This window comes from Prionailurus viverrinus, chromosome A2 (assembly GCF_022837055.1).
Source record: "Prionailurus viverrinus isolate Anna chromosome A2, UM_Priviv_1.0, whole genome shotgun sequence".
Lineage (NCBI taxonomy): Eukaryota > Metazoa > Chordata > Mammalia > Carnivora > Felidae > Prionailurus > Prionailurus viverrinus.
Genome location: NC_062562.1, coordinates 36,760,919 through 36,786,455, shown reverse-complemented (window position 1 = coordinate 36,786,455; position 25,537 = coordinate 36,760,919). Strand labels below are relative to the sequence as shown.

The 25,537-nt window shown below is 41.8% G+C and overlaps 1 protein-coding gene across 6 annotated transcripts in view; it reads right to left on the bottom strand.

Moving 5' to 3' along the window:
* Positions 1-25,537, bottom strand: part of MITF (melanocyte inducing transcription factor) — a 225,370-nt gene that overhangs the window by 20,422 nt on the left and 179,411 nt on the right. For 5 of the 6 annotated variants that reach the window (XM_047850199.1, XM_047850201.1, XM_047850200.1 and 2 more), the window contains exons 3-6: positions 14,043-14,270; positions 12,893-12,976; positions 10,578-10,673; positions 1,936-2,053 (exon numbers count right to left, since the gene is read on the bottom strand). In XM_047850199.1, the coding sequence (XP_047706155.1) occupies positions 1,936-2,053; positions 10,578-10,673; positions 12,893-12,976; positions 14,043-14,270 (526 nt within the window). The remainder of the gene's footprint in view (positions 1-1,935; positions 2,054-10,577; positions 10,674-12,892; positions 12,977-14,042; positions 14,271-25,537) is intronic. The other variant, XM_047850204.1, reaches the window with a different exon arrangement.

Sequence of the window (25,537 nt, the reverse complement as noted above, 5' to 3'; positions counted from 1 at the left end):
ACCCCCCCCCCCGCCTTTTTTTTTTCAGTTTGCCAGCCACACACCATGGTTTTCTGCCTTCCAACTTCAACCCACTAACTGTGGACCAGCTTTGGCCAAGGCAATCCGGTGAACTTCTCTAACATCTGGTAGCTTCACCCACATCCTCCCCAAGGGGGTGGACTCTTGGCCTGGGGGGTGGGGGTGGGAGAGGTTCTTTCTCAAGCCTGGATACCCTCTGCAGCCTCAGGATCTTCTTTAGCATATCATCCTAAGTAGCTGCTAGCCTGTGTTTGGTTAACAATTCTATATTTTAAACCTCCACTGTTCAAATCACCATGTGGTCTCTGCTTCCTGACCAGAATCTAACACAGGTGGGAAAACCAAACTTAAGAAAGATAATTTTTTCCCTGTAGATCAGAACTGACTCCTAAGCTTTTGGCTACATCATACTCCTGCTCCAACTAGCAGTGTTCAGAACCCTAATTCCTGTCTATTTCTCCTTTTCCTGCCTGGAATGGTCATTTTCTACGATAGAAAGTGATTCTGGAAGTGTATACTTCATTATATCTGCTTACTTTCTTTAAAAAATCAACGTCTACCCCTTACCTATTTCTCTCATGCCCACCTGTTGCCTCAGTTGTTTTCTTTTGTTTTTGAAGAAGCAAACACATAATTCAAAACCCCACTTTGCACTTAAGTTGTAAGAATTCTGATCATGTCACGCTAACCACATTTTATCATTACTTAGTATAGATCTCGGCATTATTTTCTAAGAACTTCATGACACTGTTCCTTCCTGGTAGGGTTCCTACTTTTTTGTTGACTTCCAATGAGTTTTAATATTAATTAGTTTTATCCTTTATTTTAAAAAAATTTAATGTTTATTTATAGTAGAGAGAGACAGAGCACGAGTAGGTGAGGGGCAGAGAGAGAGAAAGAGAAAGAATACGAAGCAGGCTTCAGGTTCTGAGTTGTCAGCACATAGCTGATGTGGGGCCTGAAGTCACGAACCGCGAGATCATGACCAGAGCCAAAGTCGGACACTTAACGGACTAAGCCACCCAGGTGCCCCAATTAATTATCTCTTTTAAACCAAATCAGTGTTTGTTTTTCCAAATGTCTTTCTCTTGCCACTATCTTCTGAAATATTTTTTTTAAAAAGACACCCTTGAACAAATAGGAATTTTTCGCACCAAATATATTTTCCGTATTTTCAGCGTGTTCACGTAACCCTGCAAGATGCAAGGACCAAACATGAAAAAGGGGGATAAGGTGAGGGCCATAAAATTCAGCATGATAGAATGCCAGTTCTAATGTCGTTTCGTCATGTTTTAATGGCCAAATGCTCTCCCTAAAGCGTTAAACAAAATGGTGAAATAGGTAATTTCACACTTGCCCCAGGAACAAACAATACCCATTGCTCGGTTTTATAATCTATTTTTTTACTCCATGTAATAAATCTTTTGCATGTGATTTAGCAAAAATAACAGGAGGCTTCTGAAGATGTTAAGAAATTCATTCTTACCCTATCCTGACAACTGTGGGCTTGAATGTATGTCCAACAAAATATCTGCCCAGGGTTCTCAAACGCAAATGCTTCTAGGGGCTTAGCACAAACACCAGATGGGTTAGAGACATCTGATCATTAAAAATGTTGCCTAGTGCCCCCAGCCCAAAGGGGACAGCAGCCAAAGACACAATGAGGAGTGTCATGGAGTTCTAACAATGCCATGGAGTGACAGCAGCCCCAATTCCCAGTACCTCAAATACTGGAAATTTCCAAGTATAAATCTTCCACCTTAAAATATTGCTCAATGTTTTCACCACCACATAGACCTAAAAAAAAGTATGTTCACGAATTGGCAAGAGTCTGGAGGTCACAATTTTGAGAACCGTGTTTGTCAGGAAATCAACAGAAAATCCCCAGTAAGAGGCACTGTTGCCAGGATTTACCTGTGAGCTCCCTTTTTATGTTGGGAAGGTTGGCTGGACAGGAGTTGCTGATGGTGAGGCCAGGGGGTGGCAGTCCTTGGTTGCCATAAAGATCAATCAGATTTCCAGAGACAGGTAACTAGAGAGAGAAAAACAGTGATAGAAACAAACTGTTGAAAAGCTCCTCATTCAGCTAGAACCCGTATCGATTCCGGACTTTACTTAAAAGAAACGGTAGGATGCAAAAAGTCATTTTTTTAAAACAGGAAAGCACGACATGTTTACTTTTTCACTCACTCAGAGACATGGTCACCTTAGCTCATTCCCTTTGAGAGAAGGAAGGACGCGGAATCTCCTACCCATAAGATGGCTATATTACCAGCTTATACGTACATTTTGAGCGTGCAGACAATGGATAATGTGGCAAACTCACTATCTAGCACATCCAGGGGCATACGCTAAATGTTTAGTAAAGGTCGGCTATTACCGTAAAACAGGGTTCTGTGTGGCATGACTTTTTCACCAAAGCACGTTTTTCATCAAAGTCATTTTTTCCGTCCCTCTCCTTTTTATCTCTCTTCACTATAAAGAGCACTTTTGCAGCGGAAAAGCACTGAGAAGTGTTCTCTATTGGCAAAGAAATGGTTTCCTCATTGCTAAAGAAAAGCTATTTTCCTTGAGAGTGAAATCTTTCACAAAGCCACAAGAGGGAGCCCACTGACTTTAATAAAAGAACAAAACATACACTTTAAAAAAAAAAAAAAAAAAAAAAAAAAAAGGAAAGTATTTAGCCTTCTCAACGTAGCTTAAGAGTGGTTTTTCTCCAGTTCTGAGTTGAATCATTGGAAGCAGTGAACTTATTTCTGCCCCCAGTGCTGTTTTTCCTGTACTGAGTTCACTGGAAGAGTCTGATGTGCCCGTTTTTGGGCACAAGACGGGCCCCGGACATTTCCTCTTCCCACCGGCTGAAATAAAGTTCTCAACTATCACTCTGGGGACACAGTTAAGTGGCCTCACTTCTGCCACTGCAGAAACTCCCCATTCCCAGCTTAATTCAAACACTTCCTGTAAACTATTAACACCGTGTAAGAAATTGATCATTTAACCCTTCCTGTCCTTGACTATACACTCTAAGTTTTACTCCACGTCTGAGAAAAGTGAATGTTTACTGACCAAGGGGCTCCAATAAAGATGACATTGAAGATTTCACCTTTCATTTTCTCCAGTGGCTACTAACATACAGATAAAAATATCTCACAAAATAAAGATAGAAATGTGTTTCCCTTCATCGGTAGCCTTCGACCATCTATCCACCATGGCTTCTAAGTATGTGCTCTATGAAATGAACCCCGAACTAAACCCCAAACGAAAGAGATGGGGGAGGCCTGTACTTTCTGGCAGGTAAACAAGGATCCAGCTCTAATATGACTGGGGCCTGAGGGCAGGGAGGACAGACAGACCAGCAGAACACCTCTCTCTCTTTTCCACTCAGTCTTTTGCTTCTTTTTGAAGGCAGGATGTATGTTATGTATATAAAATGTACTATATATATCCCATTATACAGATTCATATAAACAGTGCGCTGTGATAACTTAAAATGTCCTTGAACCACAATTCAAGCCCCTCTAGCTAAGAACCTGATCAAAAGTGACTGTGATTATTAGCTGTCATTTTACTAAGTGGTTTAATTTGAAGTAGGTCACCTTCTTAGGGTCAGTCTCGCCTTGTGTGTGCTCAGTCGTACTCCTGTCCAACTTAAGACACCAGAAGGAAAGGGGTGCAAATCTCTCAGCACAGCACTGTAAAGAGTTAGAGCATCAAAGCTTCTAAAGCTGCTATGACATCTCATAACCCCTCTGGATTCCTCCTATCTTTCCGGAGTTTCAGATTTTTGAGGAACTACTGAGTACTAATAAACTAAGGATGTGGCTTTAAAAATTCAATGCAACAAGCTAAAAAAATATATTTCCATTCCTCTAGAAATATAAATCATATCTATTATATTTTCAAATGCAAACTGTAAGCAACACGTGCAATTGTGTCATTATGATGATTTGTTAGGGAAAATTAATAGACAAGACATACATAGAGAGCTTTAAAAAAAATCTTTAAGTCACCAAAGGATTTACAGTGAACAGATATCTGATTATAAGCTTTTCCAGGACAAGAACATATTTTCTAAACATATTCTAAAGGAAAATGTGTGTACATATACCAAATAAATGCAGACTCACATGGAAGGGAGGGAGAGAGACAGAGACAGACAGACATGGAGCAAAAGAAACAAAAATTGGGAACGAGACAAAGACTCAGAGTAGGGGTGGAAACAGGAAGAGAGAGACACATGTGCATACAGGGAGAGAGGTGGACAGACAGATGGAGAGACATGCAGGATGTCGGTGGGGAGAAAGAGAGCAAGACTGGGGACCCCCGGAGAGAAATGGATTGCGGGGGGGAGCTGAAAACTCCAGAAAAGATTGCTGTGAATGGCAGGGAGTGACAGTGGGGCCCACCAAGAAGGGAGATGAATTAATATCTCTAGAACAAGACGCCTTATCGGGTACTCCACTGAGGTCAGACATCATTACTTCCAGTCCCCAGAACGGCTCATAAGTGTCCACCTACTTCTCTGCAAGATTTCCTGCTATAGCTGCTTTTCCAACACTTGCCGAACAGGAGCTGGCAGCATGTACCTTGCCGGAATATTTTGCTGGGGAGAGTTTTTTGTGTAGGGTCCTACTCTGGGCCAGGTACAGAACTAGAAAGGCACTCTGTGGATGTCATCTTAACGGCTTTTATGGCAGAAAAACCATGGGGCTAGCTATGTGTGAACAGAGCTTTGTGGTAGGAGGTTCATATACTATATTAATAACAGTATTGGGGGAGGGGTAGTGTCAACCTGCTGATAAACCAATTAGAAAGTGCAATTTTCAAGTCATCTCCAACTGGATCTAAGCAAATAAAAACCTAGTTGCTCACTAGCCAAGTATGGATGCTCAAATTTACGCATTAGTAGTGCAGCCATTCACAGGCGGGCTTAGGAGCCAGAGAACTAGCTTAAAACCTGCCTGTGTTACTGACCTGCTGTGTGATATTAACCTCTCTGAGGCATGGTGCCACCTCTGAAGAGTGGTGATCACATCACCCATCTCACAGGGTTGTGTAACAATTAGATGTAACAGGGGGTGAAACACTGTATTTAAGTGATCAGTACACTGCCAGGTTTGGTAACATTATGATTTTCTACAAAGTACTGTATTCCCAACCTGCTCTAAACTTGGATCAGTGACACCACATATGCCATGTTAATTACTATGTAGCCTGTCAACCACTGTACCAATTTTGCCAGGCTGCAGTGCAAATCTAAATATAGGAATCAAGGGAACTACAGGGCTGTATTAACGGCTCAGTGTTCAAATCGAGGCTTCTCCATTGGGGACCTCCTCCCCTTCTCCGAGGGGATCTGTCAACTTCTAGAGTGATTTTGGGGTGTGACAACTGGGGGGGGGAGTGGAGGGTACCACTGGCATCTAATGGGTGGAGACTGGGGATGCTGCTAAAAACATCCTGCAATGAGCAGGACAGCCTCATAACAAAGAATTATCCATCTCGAATGTTAGTGGAGCTGAAGCTGAGAGACTCCGCCCCTAAATGGTGCCTTATGTTGTGTGTGTTAATGGCTGTCATTCGTTGAGACTACTAAGTGGAAGGTTGATTACACATCATTCTGGGGTGCCTGGTTGGTCAGTTAAGCATACAACTTCGGCTCAGGTCATGATCTTCCAGTTTGTGGGTTTGCACCCCACGTCAGGCTCTGTGCTGACAGCTGAGAGCCTGGAGCCTGCTTTGGATTCTGGGTGTTCCCCTCTCTCTGCCCCTCCCCCGCTCGTGCTCTGTCTCTCTTTCTCTCAAAAATAAGTGACATTAAAAAAAATTTTTTTAGGGGTGCCTGGGTGACTCAGTCGGTTAAGCATCCGACTTTGGCTCAGGTCATGATCTCACAGTCCGTGAGCTCAAGCCCTGCGTCAGGCTCTGTGCTGACAGCTCAGAGCCTGGAACCTGCTTCGGATTCTGTATCTCCCTCTCTCTCTGCCCCTCCCCTGGTCATGCTCTGTCTCTCTCTGTATCAGAAATAAATAAAACACTAAAAAAATTTTTTTTAAATAAATACAAAAATAAACATGGCTTTCTAATTACAAATTGGTCATGCATATTTAAGAAAGGATTCTCTGGTTCCCCTTCTGGGTTAGAAAAACTGCCCCATAAACATAGCCAACATTTATAATTAAGGCAAAATAATATCTTTGAAGCTAAGGAAGAGGAAGAGGCATCTTCTGTTAACATGGATATGTCGTGGGGCGCCTGGGGGGCTCAGTCGGTTACGCATCCGACTTCGGCTCAGGTCATGATCTCATGGCTCGTGAGTTCGAGCCCCGCATCGGGCTCTGTGCTGACAGCTCAGAGCCTGGAGCCTGCTTCGGATTCTGTGCCTCCCTCTCTCTCTGCCCCTCCCCCGCTCATGCTCTGTCTTTCTCCCTCTCTCTCAAAAATAAACATTAAAAAAATTAAACAAAAAAAAATTTCACTTCCAGCATAGAAGTGTACAATGTCCAGATCGAAGCCACAGTCTGATAGGGACAAATAAAGAGGGGGTGAATGCCTATGGGTCTGTGCTCCAAACTCGGTCTGAATTGTGCTCTTCAATGTTCTGCTCCACCAAAATGAATATTTTTCCAAGTAAATGATCATTGTAAAATATTATTATTTTTTTCTTTCTGGATGTTCCCCTTCTCTGAATCTCAATTGAGCACTGTGAGCACAAGTAAACTGGGACTTTTATTCTTTGTTTGTAATGGTACAAGAGGGCCCTTGTGCTCTTAGAACAGTTATTTCTAGACTCCAATTCCCTTAGGATAGTTTCCTCTCTAAGTGTTCCTTCCACTTTACTTTTTTTTTCAAGAAGCTAACTTGAAATAAAGCATATCAAAGAATCAAATAAACGGAAAAGAAACGCCTAACATAAAGAACGTGAAGTTTAAACTCTACTGTCGGGGGAGAAATTAAAATGTGAGTGACGTGTGGTAGCTTTGTTGTTTCTTTTGACAACCCAAGCCCAAGTTTATCAAGAATAAGAACTAGGAACCAACATTTAGTAAGTGCGTATCAGAATCAAGACTCTTCTAAATGCTTTTTGTGGATTAGCTCTTGACATTTTCATATGAATTCTATTGTCTTAGATGCTCTTATTATTATTATTCCCATTTTCCACACAAAGAAAGTGAGTCAGAGAGGTCAAATAACTCACTCAAGAGTATGCACTCAATTCAGCTGTCTGGCTCATGATCTGAGTTCCTAATCTCTATATTATAGGGTCTCCACTAACAGCAAAATGCTGAACCGCTTTGGTCATGGTCTGGTTCTGCTGGGGTTACCTTTAGACTTTTTCAGTGTGCAAATATAGAAAAGTAACGAATGCCTGGATAGGAAGCGACATCTGAGGGTGCTACAGGTGACTCCAGCCCTGGCTGGGAATTAATTCAACGCTGCCCAGGGCATCTTTCCCACCCAGGAGCTCCCCTGAGATTGCGCCTCTGCTCCCGAACTACCCTCCTCTATTCAAGGTCTGACGCAGTCTCCTCTTTCCAGGCTGGGAAGCTCTATGAGCAGAGGTAGGAAAGCTCACTCATCTTCATCCACAGCACTTCACTCAGGGCTGGTGACACAGTAGGTATTCAGTAAATGCTAATTCAATCATAAAGTTAGCTTAGGAGCAATCAGATAATCAAGAAATAAGGTTTCCATTCTAACGTAGAATGACTGAGGAGACATGGGTATTCAGTCTAAAGGAGAGAAGCAGGGGCGCCTGGGTGGCTTAGTTGGTTCAGTATCCAACTTCGGCCAGGTCATGATCTCTTGTGAGTTCGAGCCCCACGTTGGGCTCTGTGCTGACAGCTCAGAGCCTGGAGCCTGCTTCAGATTCTGTCTCCCTCTCTCTGCCCCTCCCCTGCTCATGCTGTCTCTCTCTCTCTCTCTCCCTCTCTAAGAATAAGCATTAAAAATAATAAAGGAGAGAAGCAAATGGGGGTCTTGGAAACTGTCTTCAAAAGGTTTGTCATGAGGGGGCACCTGGGTGGCTCAGTTGGTAAAGCTTCCAACTTCGGCTCATGTTTGTGGTTTTGAGCCCCGTGTCGGGCTCTGTGCTGACAGCTCAGAGCCTGAAGCCTGCTTCGGATTTTGTGTCTCCCTCTCTCTCTCCCCCTCCCCTGCTCAAACTCTGTCTCTTTCTCTCTCTCAAAAATAAACAAACATTAAAAAAAAAAACAGAATACATTAAAAAAAGAAGAAGAAGAAGGATTGTTCTGAGGACAAGTTCTCCATGAGGCAAACTGGGACCCATGTCTAGAATTCATACAGAAACTCATTGTAACATCTGAATTATAATTATTAAGTATGATGTTATTTTAAAATAGAACTAGACACATTATAGATGCTCAAGGAATATCACCTGAATAAAATACTATCAAAATTACTTGATAGTATAAAAAATTACTTCATAATTTCGATGTTGTTAAGTACAACTTGTTTCCAATGCTGAATGCTACACATACTTTATGAGATGACCATGTGAGGCAGGTGCAATTATCAGTCTGATTTTACAGATGGATAAATGCAGGACTTCAGGAAGCTACGTAACACGCAAGATGACAGAGGAAATGGAAGGCTTTGGATAGGAACCCAGATATGAGCACAAATCCCCAACTCTTAACCATTGTGTTTTCCTGTTTGTCTTGTGAGCTAGTGCATATGCTTCTTTAGAGGCTTTCAAGAAGATGCATGACTGATTCTATGTGTGTATGCGGGGGAAACGGAAGATATATAAGGGAAGGCTAATGCACAGAGTACTCGGTTGGCTCAGATGACTTCAAAGGTCCTCATTATTGGAGAAAAAATTTTAAATGATTTATAAAAAAAAAAAATCATATTAAGTTTATAGTCTTCCTGAGTGCGCCCGGATACCACTCGACACCACTGGCAAAATGACCACCTTCATCAAGCAAAGTTCCTTTGGGCTGATTGGGCCATTGCTAATAATTGCAGCGAGGGCATTGAAAACATTGTAAACATACCCATGTTTCCGAGTATATTTATACATTCCACAGTGCAAGCTCTCCCAAGTGTTTTGCTCACATTCATCCCAGGATTTCGACTGCTGACAAGGGTAGCCCTCCTCACAAGAGGCACAAAGTTGGAAGCAGAAGGGTTCCGACTGATGCCAACTAAGCGCTCCAAGAGGGTGGGGAGACTGTGGCATGGAAACATCTGTCAAGATGGCAGAACATCCAGATCTTTCAAAAACGGGGAGGGGGGGGGGGTTGTGAGTTTAAATGGGGAGGAAGTTAACAAAGACTGAGGATCCTAGAAAAGACTTTGGGGCTTCAAGGGGGGTTGTCACCCTTCAGGACTTCAGGTAAGTGAACTGAAAGAAGTGAAACAAGATGGAAAAGAAAAGAAAATGCTACCTATAAAACTTGAGTGTACTACAGTAAACTATTTTGGTGTAAATAAGCAAGGGCTATCATATTCACTGGCCATGGGGATTTATTTATAGGAACTTATGCTCTAAAAAGATTTTCTATTGTGGTAAAAATTCCTATAACATAAAATTTAGCATCTTACCCATTTTGAAGTGTACAGCCCAGGAACGCTAAGTCTATTCACATCATTGTGAAACAGATCTCGAGGACTTCTTCATCTTACAAATCCCAAACTCTGTACCCATCAGAGAAGAACTCCTCTCACATCCCTCTCTCCTATGGAAATTAGCCTTTCAAATATAGGTTATTCAAGAATAAGATAGCCCCGTGGCATTGATCTCAGAGAAAACAGAATAAGATTGGACAAGGCATTCCAAAGCCAATTGAAGAGTCTTGTCTCTGACACACCCAAGCTATGGAAATCTGTGCAAGACCAGAGAACCTTTCCTAATCCTAAAAACGAGGGTAATGATACTACCCCAACTTGACTCACAGAATTACTGCAAGGACTAGAGTCACAGAATTAGTACAAGGACTAAATAAGACCTACAGTAAGGCTTTGGCTAAGTGGTAACATAAGCCACCACTCTAAGGAGTGAAAAAAAAAAAAAAACAATACAGGCAAGGCTCCAAATTATAGAGAGAAGGAAATTTAATAAACCACTGCTTTATTAACTAAAACTGAATAGATTTAGATGAAGAAAGGCAACTCAAACGTCAGTCTATCATCTGTGAATAGTAAGGTACCACCTTTTACTTTAAAAGGTGCATTCATTTGTCATGCCAACGAGAATGCTACTGTAAATAGTATACTCCATAGTATTGCCCCTGGCAGCGGGCACTATGTTGGTCACTAGATGTCCGGGGGAAGCCTGTTGTCCTAGTGACAGTGGACTTGGACGCCAGGGAACGTGGAGCTTTATCATGGGGTTACTGATAAACCCACGAGAAATTCTTAATTTCTGATGTCAAAGTCACTGATTTGTGATCCTGAGACAATTCCTTGGTTTAGTATTAATAAGTTTCTCAATCAGCCACTTGCAGACATAAACTAAAAGCTCAGGAAAAAAGGAGAGAACACTGGCAATAACTCAAGATATTCTTTAAAAAAAAAAAAGTCATCAATACCGTATTTGCCATCTGCAAAGCAGGATCCATCAAGCCCAGGATTTCTTCATTATAACTTGATTCTAGGCTAATGATGTCATCAATTACATCATCCATCTGTAGGAATAAAAGGGCAATGGAAGAGACAAATATAAGCAAAAACTGCACAAAGCAACCCAAAGAGAGATCCATGATTCTCTTCTTACCCTCAACACTGAATGCTCTTCACTTAGATTTCTAAGTTACCATCCCTTCCTGCCAAACAGGAACATCACTGAAGGTCACTGACACTAACCGGTGATAAGGTGACATAGGTAACCAGTGCTTAGTGAGGGATTACTAGGTGCCAGGCACCGGGCTCAGGGCTTTGGACAGGTTCAATCATTTCCCCCTCACAGTAGCCCCATCAGGGTAGGGGCTGTGAGTATATCCATTCTCCAGGTGAGATGAAGGAGAAGCACCTTGCCCAATGAAGAAGAGTTCGAGCCACAACTTGAACCCATTCTCTCAAGCGCTATGCTCAACTGCCACTCCTAGACAGGAAAGCTGGACTGGGAAACCTCATCTTCAAAGACAGCTGCGATTTCCTTTTTTTCTCTAAGGACTATATCCCATAGCCTTTGTAGACCCTCCTTGACGTAACAAAACACAGGCGGTCACTCAGACCTTTGCTCTCCTACGGACTTGTGTGGGGGGTCACTGTGGCTCTCAGGCTACTGGCGAACGCTGCACCGATCTTTACAGTGACTTATATAAACTAAGCGTCTCCTTGTGCGGCTGCCAATGTGCACGGGGCTCCCCCAGGAGTACACCGGGACGGGGTTATCATTACAGTGGTGGAGCTGACAGTCCCTCTAGATCAATTTTATTCCTCAAGTACCAAAACATCAGTTATGATAATAAACAACAGTGATTACATGTGCCTTGCAGCAGTTGCAAAGACAAGGCTGTGAGAACATTTCGTTGTAAACACCTTATGTATTTGAGCTGGGTATGTGCCTGTGTGTCTGCGAGGATGCACTCAGGCTTGAATCTCAATAATGCTTCGCAAGTACACAGTGAGGTCTCAGAGCTCAGAGGAATGCTCTTCATGTCTTTTTGTCATTTCCAATGAAAGAGGACAGGCCCCAATGTCACAGGGCTTGTTGGAATCCTCATTCTCCCGCTTTCTGTAGTAAGGGCAACGCCCTCAATTTTTAAAGGCCTCAACAGGCCAATCTGGAAAATGGGGTTAATAATACTCCCTGTCTTATTGGATTCTTGTGAGATCTCAGCATAAAGCATAAAAAGTGACGCAGAGTGCCATGGATATAGTAAACACCCAAAAAAGTGAGAGTTATTAAGTGACCTCTGACAACGATAATTGCGGGTTGAACAACGTCCAGCACATCGTTTGTTTAGTTTCATTTCTAGATTGACCAGTTAGGTTTGTTTGCTTCTATGGGATGATTTTCTAATTGAGTCGAACAGTCAAATGGGCCAGGGGACTTATGCACAACCTCTCCTTGTAAATTTTTAGGGAAATAAAATTAGTGGGTTTTATTGATAGAATAAATATAATTTTTATTTTTAATAAAATAGAATAGATAGAATTTTTTAAATCGTTTCTTTTTCTGATTTAAAAAACACTAAAGCAAGTTAATAATTGGAAATACAGAAAAGTAAAGAATTTTTCATTGCTTATTCTTCTTTCTCATATATCTATACACACACTGTAAAATATATAAATATGTTAATAAATGTTTGTGGTGTTATTTATACATCCATCTATTAAACAGGATGTCACAGAAGAATCTCTAATACTTGCAAAAAATCCATGAAATATTATTACACTAATAAATTTCAAATGCATGTTTCATGAGAGTCCATTTTGTAAAACAATATATAGACCTTTCTCTCTCTCTCTCTCTCTCTCTCTCTCTCTCTCTCACACACACACACACACACACACACACACACACACACAAACACGCATATCTTGGTTTTACTAATAGCCTATTGAAGTTGATATCCTATAAATTTGTGTAACACATTGATGATGGTACCTAAATGAGTACAGCATTTTACATTTTATGTCTCACAATTTATGGATTTCAAGCACTTTTTAATCACTTAAAGCAACTTAGGGAAAATGTATTTTAAGTTTAATTTCATTTAGTTATTTAATCATGCGCCACAATGAGGAAAATGGCCTTGCTCATAGCTTTCTCCATTTAAAAAAAAAAAAATCAATGAGGGGAAAAAAACCCTGAAGTCATCAGGAAGGCGTGATGAGCCACAAATATAGATTCTCATTACAAAGTGTCACATCCTTGGGCTGCCGAGTCATTCAGTACCTGCATGCATGACGCTCGTGAATGTGTGTTCATAGTTGGGCATTCGCTTTCCGCCCTGTTTTGCTCTTCAAACTTATAAAATCCCTGTAAAAACACAAGCAAAATCAGCCCATGACTTGGATTTGCAAATGACTTTTCAATGACATGTTCACACGAGGCTGATGGCGCAGCAACAAGATGAACTAATAATTAGCTTTCAAACAAAGTAAAAGTGACCAAGAAATAAAATAGTGCACAAAGAACTTCCATCAAATCAGCCTGATAGATGACAAATATGGACAGAGAAAAATAAGACAGTTGGTTTGGGCCCACGGGAAAAAAGACTGAGTCCCTCTAGAAACTAGAATACAGAAACTTCAGAAAAGTCACCTCTGAAATCACATGAACATTTCAGAGTACTGTAAAACTCCATTAAAATGAGGCTTGTCATCTCGTAATTTGGAAATAACAGGCATTGAATCACAACTCTCCTCTCAGGTATTTTTATGCTTCAAATTTTGATGCAACAATTAGCTTGAGGTGTGTTTTGAATCTTGTCTCCAATCCAGCCTTTACAAAAGCAGATTTCACGGCAGCGGCAATCTTATTATGAAACGGAATTTATCTAGCAATTAAACCTTTGCTTCTCTGTTAAATTCTCATGTGCTACATTATTCAAATCCATCCACGCACATTCTGTGCTTTTTTTTTTTTTCCTCTTCAACTCAGGGAGAAATAAAAATACTATTCCAGGCATTCACAACAAGCGGAACTTCTAAACCGCCTGTCCCACACCTTTTCTATTTTTGTTTTTCCTTCTCCACCTTGCCTTCTCCTCTCTCTGCATTTTCACTGCTTTGTAAATGGAAAGGCATTGAAGAGAAGAGAGCGCTCAGCTAACGGAGCGGAAACAGGGTGGGAGAGAAAGTGTCCTCACCTCCACGTCCCACTCGGGAGCGGCCAGGTGTCCCGTCCTGAGCCATAACCCAATAACCCGGTGACGGTGAGAAAGAAGCCGGAGAGCGGCAGCCACGTAGCAGAAACTGGGACAAAGGCCAGCGCGTGTGGCCCCGCAGACAGACTAGAGAGTCCACAGTCAAGTGTGGGAATAATATCCAACAGACATTCATTTAGTGTAAGAAGACAGGAGAGGGGAGGAGACATGAATTACCTCTTTTTCACAGTTGGAGTTAAGTGTGAGCATAGCCATGGGGCTGTTGGGTGCGCTGCTCCCCGGCACTGGTGGCATGACATGATCGCCAGGCTGGTTTGGACATGGCAAGCTCAGGACTTGGTTGGCATGTTTATTTGCTAAAGTGGTAGAAAGGTACTGCTTTACCTGCTGCCTTTGGGCTTGCTGTATGTGGTACTTGGTGGGGTTTTCGAGGTGGGTCTGCACCTGAACATAGCCACGGAGGGAAGAGAAGACAGCGCCGTTATTCGTGAGTTTCGGTCGGCTCTTTTCTCAGGCACAAACATGAGACTGGCCAGTCCACCAACAGAATAAATTATTAAGCCCCTGTTTATGTACCAGGCACTGTGCTAATGGATTTTGATATTACTGAAGTTTAAAGTCTAACTCTCAGGATTTGGGGTAATACTTTGCCCTGTTTTATTTCCCTGCTAATTAGCTGCACATCTCTTGGAAACCTTGTGCCCTTCTGCTCATGTCTAAGAATTTAAAATTTGCAACCATCTGTAGGGCAAAACTTTGCCCAACACAACTGGAAGGGCTTACTGAGATCAAAACAATCCAGAAAAAGGAGCATAACAATTTATTTTACTTTCCTTGGCAAAGAGAACAGCTTTCTGTTTAAAAACAACAACAAAAACCTCCTTAAGAACCAGCTGTAAAACGGTTGTAGAAAATAAACAGAAACATTCTGATGATTAAATCAACTAGTTGTAGATTAATTCCTCCCACTTTCATTTGGACATGATTATTCAACATTTTAATTAAGATCTTGAACTCAACATTAAGCAGTTTCTTTCAAACACCTCACACTTACATGTATGTGTTTTTAAAGGCATGGCTATTAAGGCACCAGGATATTTTTTCTCCTTTCTTATAAACAATACAGGATTAAAAATGGCTTAAAAAAAAATCAGTGATAGTCAATTTAAAGTTACTTTTTCCTTGATAAATACAATTTGATTTTATGAGGTCCGAACAGGAGCTGATGGAGAGAGCACAGCCAGGCACTAGGGGGGAAAAAAAACCCTACTAATATTTACTTTGTTCAAAACCACACTGAATTACTTCTTATAGTAACAAGCAGTAAATAGCATTAAACTAGCAGACTTGCACTTATTGGAAAGAGTACAATAAAATGAAAAGGTGAATTACTCAATTTATTGCACTTCATTTCAGACACTGAATATGAATAAGAGTAAAGCTCACCTGATAGTGATTATATTCTAGCATTTCCAGCATAACAATGCTTTAGGTGGCCCCAATCCAACGAGAAACGGTAGACTATTCACTCCCTCTACTTTCTGTAATGCCGATTCGAAGACTGACTGGCATAGAGAAGGCACTATAAACAAGGTATCCCGAGACACCACCGGAAACTTTATCACAGCAGCCCTGCTTATAATAACCTAAGCTAATTAGTTATGCGTGTAAAAAAAAAAAAAAAACCCATTCGCACAAGGGGCTTTTTTTTTTTCTTTTCTTTTCTTTTCTTTCTTTTTTTTTTTTTGGAAGCTCAACGAGCTTGGTCTTCAATATTTATATCAATTTTTCCCCCTGGCTTGACGTCATGCTTTTTTCATAAATATAAAAGAACCTTTTTAAGTGATGAGCTATCAAAGTCAAACTCACTGTCAGATCAAGGCCGATTCACTATTCATCTTTAGTTCCAGTAGTATTAATAGACAATGGTATTTCTCTTTCAGCAATAGGTTAAGAGCTGGATGCCCCCTTTGGAGAAGACACTGCCTAAAAGCTACTATTACACACGAGACTTTCTAATGGCCACATAACTCTCTAACTGGCAATTGCAGGAAGAGCGTCTCTGGAGGAGTCTCTGTGCTGCACTTTCAAGTTCAATGGCCTCATCCTATATCCTAGTCTCAGTGTGCATCTTATTCTTAGTTGCATGGATATGTAACTCTCCTACTGACTTTAAAATCAGGAAGAAGGGAAACTACCCTAAGCAGAACAGGAAAAACATACACACACACGGGGCGGGATGTATATTTACGTGAAGAGTAAGAAATAAACGTCTCCCCAATTTCACCAAGGTGGGAAGCATGAAAGTGTTTAGCAAAACTCTTATTATAACTCTTAGGGATAGAGAAGAGTAAGAGTTATCAGATACATGACCGATGTACTTATATCTTTACTCATTTATTTGCTCCATTATTTACTGTTACTATGTGCTAAACGCCGTGTGAGACACGGAATATACGTTGCGAACAAATAGATCTGACTGCCAGCTTCATGAAGCTTGTAGTCTGGGTTGAGACAAAAGAAGAAAAAGGCAAAGAAATAAATACCTAAAAATTGTGATACATGGTTAATATTAACTGCTGAAATGGGGAGATATTTAAAGCATAAAAATTTGAAATTCGGTAATGCTGTCCAAATGCCCAGGAAAATGGAAGTTCTTTACGTTGACAATCTCAGAGAGTTTTCAAATGACTGATCTAACATGCACATAGAGGTTCACAGAGACATTTTAAGTTTATGAAAGGGTCCAGACACGATAATGATGAGGACAACAGACATTACTAAAATAAACATAAAATGAGGGCAGTGCGTGTAATGTGCTTATTTCACTATTACACTTAGACAAAGAAAGGGCTACACATTTAAAAATAAATGTTAATTCACTGGCAGATCCTTATTCTTTAATGAATTAGAATTTTATGCTTTAGTAAGAAAGGAAGCGACCTGCTCTCTATTCGGCATTGCCACTAAGCTCTTTCCTAATACCCAGGTTGAGGTGATCGGAGTTGAATGTACTCTGTCCCTTCACGGTCAGCGTCATTTTAGTTTCCAAATAAGTTGAGAACAGACTAGCTATACACACTATGCAGGAAGCAGAACATCTCCAGCTGTCTCCAAACACTGGAAACAGGTAACATAAATGAGGAACATGAGCTCTAGGGTTAATAGGGAGTAGTGAGGTCGGTCTGTGCCTAACTGGAACACACACGTCTCATCTAAAAGAAATGGCTGACATGAAACGTGGTTGACAGTGGCCACATGGGTATATCAATCCAGTCGAGATCTTCCAATTCTGAGATGTAGCTAGGCAATGTAAACTTCTTTTTGAAGTTAAATCTCCCAGGTTAAAAAACTGACACCCAGTTGTTTGACTTTCACACTGCATAAGACAAGTTAAACACATCTGTGGGCTGGACTCAGTCCAGAAGCCACTAGAATGTGGTCTCTGCCTCACACCACCCTTAAGGATAATCTTCCTATCTACATTCCCTGGGGGTGGCCTAGGTTCTGAGGACAAGTTACTGTTGAAATGCAGGCATTTCCTTGTGCTTCCCTGAGAGACAGCATGCCGAGCAGCACAGTTAAGAATTCGAAACCTGCATTCGAATTGTGGCTTTGCAACTTAACTGTTTAGATGACCCTCTGCAAGTCATGAACGTTTCCAGGCTCTCATCTCCCCACGTACTCAATAGGGATGATAACAGAGCCTGCATGATAGAGGTATTTCCGCCTTAAATGAACACACATGTCTGACGGTCTTAGCAACATAGCTGAAACATTGCAGTTCTCAAACGTTTTTTGTCTTAAGACTGTTTCAAACCGTTCTAATCGGGAGTATTTATGTGAGTCCTAGCTATCGGTGCTTACCATATTAGGAATTAAAGCAAAAAAATCTTAAAACGCAAGATGACACGCTGCCGTACATTCCACTGGTCTTCAGAACAATGACATTTTAACACTCACGAAGCTTTTGTAAAACTCTTCTGTAAAATCGCAAGAGGGGCATGAAAAAAAAGGAAAATAATCTAGTATTATGAAGACAGCAGTTGTGACCTGGCAAAATCACTACAAGGGTCCTGGAGTCCCCCAAGGCTCTCTGATCAACTTTGAGACCTGCTGATCTAGAACACAGGTACCTGCTGATCTAGAACACAGGTTCACGAGTACCTGAACCCTCGAACCTTCTCACAGCAATATTATGAGGCTCTAAAGTCCTGTGACAATTTTAAAAGCCATATAAATAAAACCATCCTAAATCATAGCTCCTCAGACTTCCCTTTTGTTAATTTTTCAATAGCCAATCAAGCAAGCATACAAATGAAAACATATATGCAGCAGTAAACATCTGTATGACTGCCTGATAATTTTTGCACACTGGTGACCTTCAGACTAACCCTCCCCAAGTTAATGAATTTGGAGAGTCAAGTTAGGTATTGCTCAGCATGTGAAGCACAGAGCACAGAATAAAGCTAGAATACTTCATACTCTCTCAAAAGATACTCTTTTGTCGATATAAGGGATGTTTCATATAAATAAAGGATGTTAGCTATCACGTTAAAGTGCAAAACTCCAAAGGCTTTGAAATTCTTCTTCCTTGTTACTGCTACACTCTTTTTGTGCTTCTTCTGTTCTTCCTTCAGATCCTGAATTGATACCAAGAGAGGTGGAATGGATCACCTTCTAACTGTCACACTTTTGCTGTGCCACTTCCTAGGTGACAATGACAGGTTATTTTCCACCAGTTTCATTTGAAAAAGATCGTGGAGCACATCAGCGTGAGATGGTACCTAGAGAAAACTACCATCTTGACCAACAAAAGAATTCACTGGAGGGAAAGAAACAATTCCCACTGGTCTTCTATTCCCTCTACGATTCGTAAACCAGAATGTAAATAATCAAGTTGAGGGAAGATTCCTGCAATCCTTTTAGTTCATAATCTATTTTTTTTTCAACACGTGCAGATTCAACACACACTTTTTCAACACAAAGTGCAGATTTCTTATTTTATGTTTAGGGAGAAAATGTGCCCTGCTGCTTAGCGAGTTTAAGGAACAGTAAAGGGATTGTAACTCCATCAACTGCTATCCACTACTGCCTCCAAACCACCATTCTTTTATACTGGTTTTTCAAATGACAATTTATAGAGACGGTCAACTAAGCAGTCACCATCCCTGAAAAACATGGCAGAACTGACAAAGCTAGCTTTCTTAAATGACTTGGGAGAAGACTTGTCCAGGGTCACATTTGAAAGGCACACGGTTCTTTTCAGTCCCACAATTATACGAATTGTGCCGATTATGCCACGGAAGAGGACTCAAGCCCAAAATACACGTTCTCCAACACTCAGTCATCTATTCTGTACAGTCTGTACAAGGGGATTCTTCACAGAAAATAAACATGAGGATACGAATCCTGACCTAAGAGAGAAAAGAATCAGAATGAGATGCAAACAAGAAGCAAAAGCAAAGGCGGCTTCCGTAAAGGAGACAGACAAGGGACTAAGGCTGATGAGCTCAAGCCCCTTTCCCTAGCCCGGGAGTCTGCCCACCAGGCCAGCTGGGTCTGCTCCTTATTCTGGTCTGGCCTGTCAACTAAGAATACATTTTACATTTTTCCGTGGTTGGAGAAGAAGCAGAAGAAGAAGGTTTCATGATACATGAAAATGATATGAAATCCAAATTTCAGTGTCCATAAATAAAGTTTTCTTGGCACACAGCCATGCCCATTCATTTGCATATTGCCCATGGCTGCTTTCACACTGCAGTGGCAGAGAGGAGTAGTCACAACAGAGCCTGCCTGGCCCCCAAACCCTAAAATACCTACTCTCTGGATTTTTACGGAAAATGCCAACCTCTGCTCTGTTAAGAAAGTTTCATCTAACTGGAATTCAGCTTTTCTGATGAAATACAAGTTTTAAGAAGGAAAGAACAAGGGGAGTTTTGAAATATAGTACATGTATATACAATTTTGCGGTGGCTTCTCCAAATATCGTCTAAACTGGACAAGCAGCCAGGTAGGAACACCGGGTGCACTCAATGATTCCCCATTTTTTTTTAAATTTTTTTTTCAACGTTTATTTATTTTTGGGACAGAGAGAGACAGAGCATGAACGGAGGAGGGGCAGAGAGAGAGGGAGACACAGAATCGGAAACAGGCTCCAGGCTCTGAGCCATCAGCCCAGAGCCCGACGCGGGGCTTGAACTCACAGACTGTGAGATCGTGACCTGGCTGAAGTCGGACGCTTAACCGACTGCGCCACCCAGGCGCCCCTGATTCCCCATTTTAAAGACAGACAGAAACTCTGAAAAGAAGGTTGTAAGACCTGCCAAGGCTGGACATTCAACCAAGGTCTTCTGCATTCTGTCGCCAGTGGCAAACCATACAAACACCCTTGGCTGTTGATGAATTTTAATCTAGAGCTTTAACTGAGCTAACAGGGGAAGATAAAACAATGTAAACCCACACGCACTCACATACTCTGTGTGTACACGCTCAAATATGTACGAATTTATATCCAGTTTCTCTGGCCTCTATACGTTCACACCACTTCCCATCACATCACTTTGCAGGATCTAGGCTTCTGAATTCAGAGAAATGAGTTAGAATTGTGTACAAAAAGTTGGGGTGCCTGGGTGGCTCAGTCGGTTAAGCGTCTAACTTGGGCTCAGGTCGTGATCTCACGGTTCGTGGATTCACGCCCCGCGTCGGGCTCTGTGCTGACAGCTCAGAGCCTGGAGCCTGCTTCAGATTCTGTGTCTCCCTCTCTCTCTGCCCTTCCCCGCTCACACTCTGTCTCTCTCTCCTTCAAAAATAAATACACATTAAAAAAAAGTTTTTAAAGAAATGTGTACAAAAGGAGAGGACAGCAAATCTATTTTTCTAAAATGTTGATGTTTTAATAGAATAAACTAGACCAACTTTACCAAAAATCCCTAACAGGTCTTCCTCCCTTAGCTGATGACCTATATAACAGTATGCTTATTATAAACCACAAGGTAGGCATGCTTTGGGGTTAGGACAAACAATATTTAGTAGCCCCAGGGGAAAAAATAGAGTATTTATAAGTAAACTCCTACTATATACATTGTTTTTTCTTCCCTCCCAGACTAAACCTTGCCAAAGGTCTGAGTATAAAAAGAACATCAAGTTTTTATCTCAGCCAAATAGAAATATGAGATTTAAGACTGGTAGCCGACTGTCTGCAGAGTATTTATAATCCCAAAATAAAAACACAACTTTTAGAATCAAAGTCCTATGAGAGAAGCAGCAAAGCCCAATAAACTTAATCCATTACTCACCTTCATACAAAACTATGCATTTACAGGTCCTGTACTATAAAGACTGTATCAGCCATTATGCATGGATATGTCATACTAAATACCAAATTTTAAAATGCATGTTGAACAGAATTAACATTCATTCACTCAAAAATCTCTACCCTGTAACCAGACACTGTGCATTTTATATTCACTCCAAGCTGAGGCCATTTAAAAATAAAACTAAGAAGTCACTTGGATAACCACATTAAATATTCTTGAAAGCCTCTTCATGCAGTCTTTATAAAAAAAAATCAGGGTGCCTGGGTGGCTCAGTCGGTTGAGCGTCCGACTTCAGCTCAGGGTCACGATCTCACAGCTCGTGAGTTCAAGCCCCACGTTGGGCTCTGTGCTGACAGCTTGGATCCTGGAGCCTGCTTCCGATTCTGTCTCCTTCTCTCTCTGACCCTAACCCACTTGCATTCCGTCTCTGTCTCTCTCAAAAATAAACATTAAAAAAAATTTTTTTGAAGATTTAAAAAATAATAAGAAAAAAATAAATAAAAATCATGATGGCAACTGATTGAATACAGAAACAACTACAGAAGAAACCTTATGTTGATAGTTTTAACCTTTTATTTTGGGTCACTGCTGTCTGAGACTATACCCAGTTGCCTTTGTGCTGTATACAGAAAGAACTAAATATAGGTTTGAGTGCAAACCTTAACATGTACATAAATCACCCGGGATCTTGTTAAATGCAGTGTGACTCTGTAGGTCTGGGGTGGGACCCAAGATCCTGCATTTATAATAAGCTCCCAGAGGATGCCCACCCTACTGGTCCACGGACTATGCTACATACACCTGGAGTGCAAGGCTGTGATACGTGCTCACCTGGACTTCTGCTCCCAGGAAAGTTACATGTTCATGATTCATTCAATACATATTGCTTGAGTACCAACCAGATGCCAGACAACTGCCCTACTCTTACACAGGCTGTTCAGGGGAGGTTCTAGAGAGAAGGCGACAGTTAAGCACAGGCCTGAAGTTGGGGAGGAGACGAACCAGGCAGATTGGTGGGAAGAACATCCCAGCAAAGTGCAAAAGTCCTCAGGTATGAACAAGCCGGGCCTGCTCAAGGAACAGCAAGAGGCTCTTAATATACCTACTTCACTTGGCTTCTAATCTACCACACGCATCTGGTTTTCCTCTTACCTCTTTTCTTTTAAATGTTCATTTTTGAGAGAGAGAGAGAGAGAGAGAGAGCGCATGCACAAGTGGGGGAGGAGCAGAGACATAGGGAGACAGAGGATCCCAAGTTGGCTGTGTGCTGACAGCAGAGAGTCTGACGCAGGGCTCAACTCACAAACCCTGAGCCCAAGTCGGACGTTTAACTGAGCCACCCAGGCACCCCTCCTCTTACCTCTTTTAATATTTCTTTTTAGTCTCCTTGGCCGGCTCTGTCTTCTCCTAAGTATCAGGGTGTCTCAAAGCTCAGAGCTTGATTTTCTCTATGGAAAGGCACAGCCTTGGTGATCTACGCCAGTCTCCAGGTGTCCCTGAACTCCAGATTCACCTCCACCTGCCTACCCCACAGCCCCATCTGGAAGACTGCAGACATCTCAAACCTCCATGGTCATCATTCCCTCCAAACCAGCTCCTCCACAGTCTTCTCCACCTTAGTAGATGGCAACTCTATACTTCTAGAGTTGAAAACTCTATCCTTTAGGTTGAAACATAGGAAATTACCTTTTTTCCCCCTGTAGATCAAAAAAGTGGCCTTCATATGGTTCAATCTAATTGTTCATTCAAAAACCTTGGTCATCTTTGACCCTGTTCTTCACACCCTCTATCCAATCTATAAAGAAGTACTGGCTCCCAGGGCACCTGGGTGGCTCAGTCAGTTAAGCATGTGACTCTTGGTGTGGGCTCAGGTCCTGATCCCACAGTTCATGGGTTCAAGCCCCACATCAGGCTCTGCGCTGGCAGTGCAGAGCCTGCTTGGGATTCTCTCTGTGCCCCTACCCCACTCTATCATACATTCTCTTTCTCTCAAAATAAATAAATAAATAAATAAATAAATAAACAAACAAACAAACAACAACAACAACAAAAGCATTGGCTCCTTTCTCAGAATGTATCCAGAATTTAATTGATTTTCACCGTGTGTATTGTTACCATCTGATCCATGCCATCATCATTTCTCACTTGGAGTAGTGAGAGTCTCTTCTGGCTTCTGTCTATGCCCTCTTTTAGTCTATGTTGAAGACAGTGATTAGAGTGATCCTTGTAAAATATGTCAGATCATGTCACTACCCTGGGGGCGGGGGGAAACAACTCTGGAATGGCTCCCTATTTATCTCTTGAGGGGAAAAAAAATGTTCTTAGAATGGCCTACAAGTCCCTAACCAGTGCCATTCATTGTACTTGTTAGAAATTCAGTCTTGGGTCCCACCCCACACCTAGTGAGTGTGACTCCTTCAGTGGGGACCAGAAATCCATGTTTTAACAAGTTAACCAGGCAGATGCTTATGCACATCAAAGTCTGAAGATCCTGCCCACTCCACCCTGGAATCATGACGTGTCTGCTCTTGTCTCCCACAACCATCCTAAGGGTTTATTTAAATTCTCAGCCCATACCCTGCCAGTGCTCCTGACCCCCGTACCCAGCTCTACTTTGTGCAGAACATGGCCTGGCACACAGTAGGGATTCAACAAGTATCTGGTCAATCGGTGAATGAATAGAGCCCATGGACATTGGGGGGAAGAGGTGCTAAGGGCAATGAGTCAGATTGTGTAGGGCACCGTAGTGTCTGGAAACTAGGATTCTGACAGCCTCCAGAAATGTCCTGAGGAAATGGAGAAGTGACAAGCGCTGGCTCTTCCTAATTCAGAAAGCTCTGGAGGAACTATGTCTCCAGGCCAGCATGTGATTCAGAGTCTGCCTCCCTACTCTGAGAGATAAAGCTAAAGCTCCCTTTTCTGTCCAGCATCTTCCCCGAGACTGCCAATTCTTATAGCTCTCATCTATGAGGCCTGGGGTCCTGAGAATCTAGGAGAAATGGCCATGAGCCTGGATACCTGCCTCCATGTCTAAACTATAGACCCCACAATGAGTCACCATGAAAACAGAGGTCCCCAAACAGATGGCCCATGGGCACAGTCCACAGGTATGGCAAAACATTCTGTGCAGTCGGTTAATTAAAAGTTAGGAATTTTCAACAAAGTTTTGGATCTCTAGTTTCTCTGGATCAATCAGGAGATCTAGCGATGCTAAAGCACACGGGCCAGCACTGGACAGAGTTGAGTGGTAGCTTCCCTCTTGGGATGAGCTACGGGCTCTTCATTTGGCCACCATTCTACCATTCCTTGTACCCACACTGACGTGTGGCCTGCTCCACTCACTCATCTACCTGACTTCTGAGGGCACGTGAACTGTGAGCCCTTTAAACACTTCACATTCCTGGGCGTTGTTCCAAATCAGATGGAATGGGTGGCATACGTGTGCTTACAGAGCCACATTAAATGAACAATCTTAAATGATGTGGGAGAGAATAAAAAGTCAATTGGTATAACCTTAATACATAAAATAAAATGATGTAAACTTTTAAAAGGTACATGCACATCCATCCAGTAATTAAACAATCAAGCACTTTTCTATGGAAATTAACAGATATAAGCAAGATTTAAGATTAGGTACAATGGATGTAACATCCATCAGAGCATTAACCATCATGGGAATGGTCAAATTACTACCTTAAAGCCCAACAGTCTGTGACTGCTTTCGAGTTACAACAGTACTATGGCACAATCGAGCAACAGACCTTATATCCCCCAAAACCTAGAATATTTCATCTGTGGTCCTTTATAGGAAGTTTGCCAACCTTACATCTAGTAAAACAAACAAACCAACAAGTAAAAGAAAACAAAAATCTAATAGCAGGCAATGGATTAAATTAATTACAAGGCGGCCACCTACGTTCAGGGTTCCCCCGACCTTGGCCCTGTTGACCTGAGGGCCAGACACTTCTCTATTACAGGGCTGTCCTGTGCACTGTAGGACAATCAGCAGCATCCTTGGCCTCTACCCAATAGATGCCAGCAGCGCCTTCCCTGCAACACCTGTGGTGACAAGCAAATATGTCACCAGACTTTCCAGACATCCTCTGGGGGGCAAAACTGCCCCCAGTCGAGAACCACTGCACGCAGATGGATACAATGCAGTCATTAAAATCCCTGTTTTACACACCTATTTAATTAGAGGGGACGTTCAGAATGGCAAAGCAACTTAGAAACGCTACATACACCGTGATCCTACACCGGCTTCAAAATATTACTTATACATCTGCAGAGGCAAAAAAAGACCAATTACCGATCATTCAGCAAACTTAACAATAACTTTTCTGAGGTGATGAAATTGGAGGGAACTTTTACTTTATTGGTTCCCCCCCACCC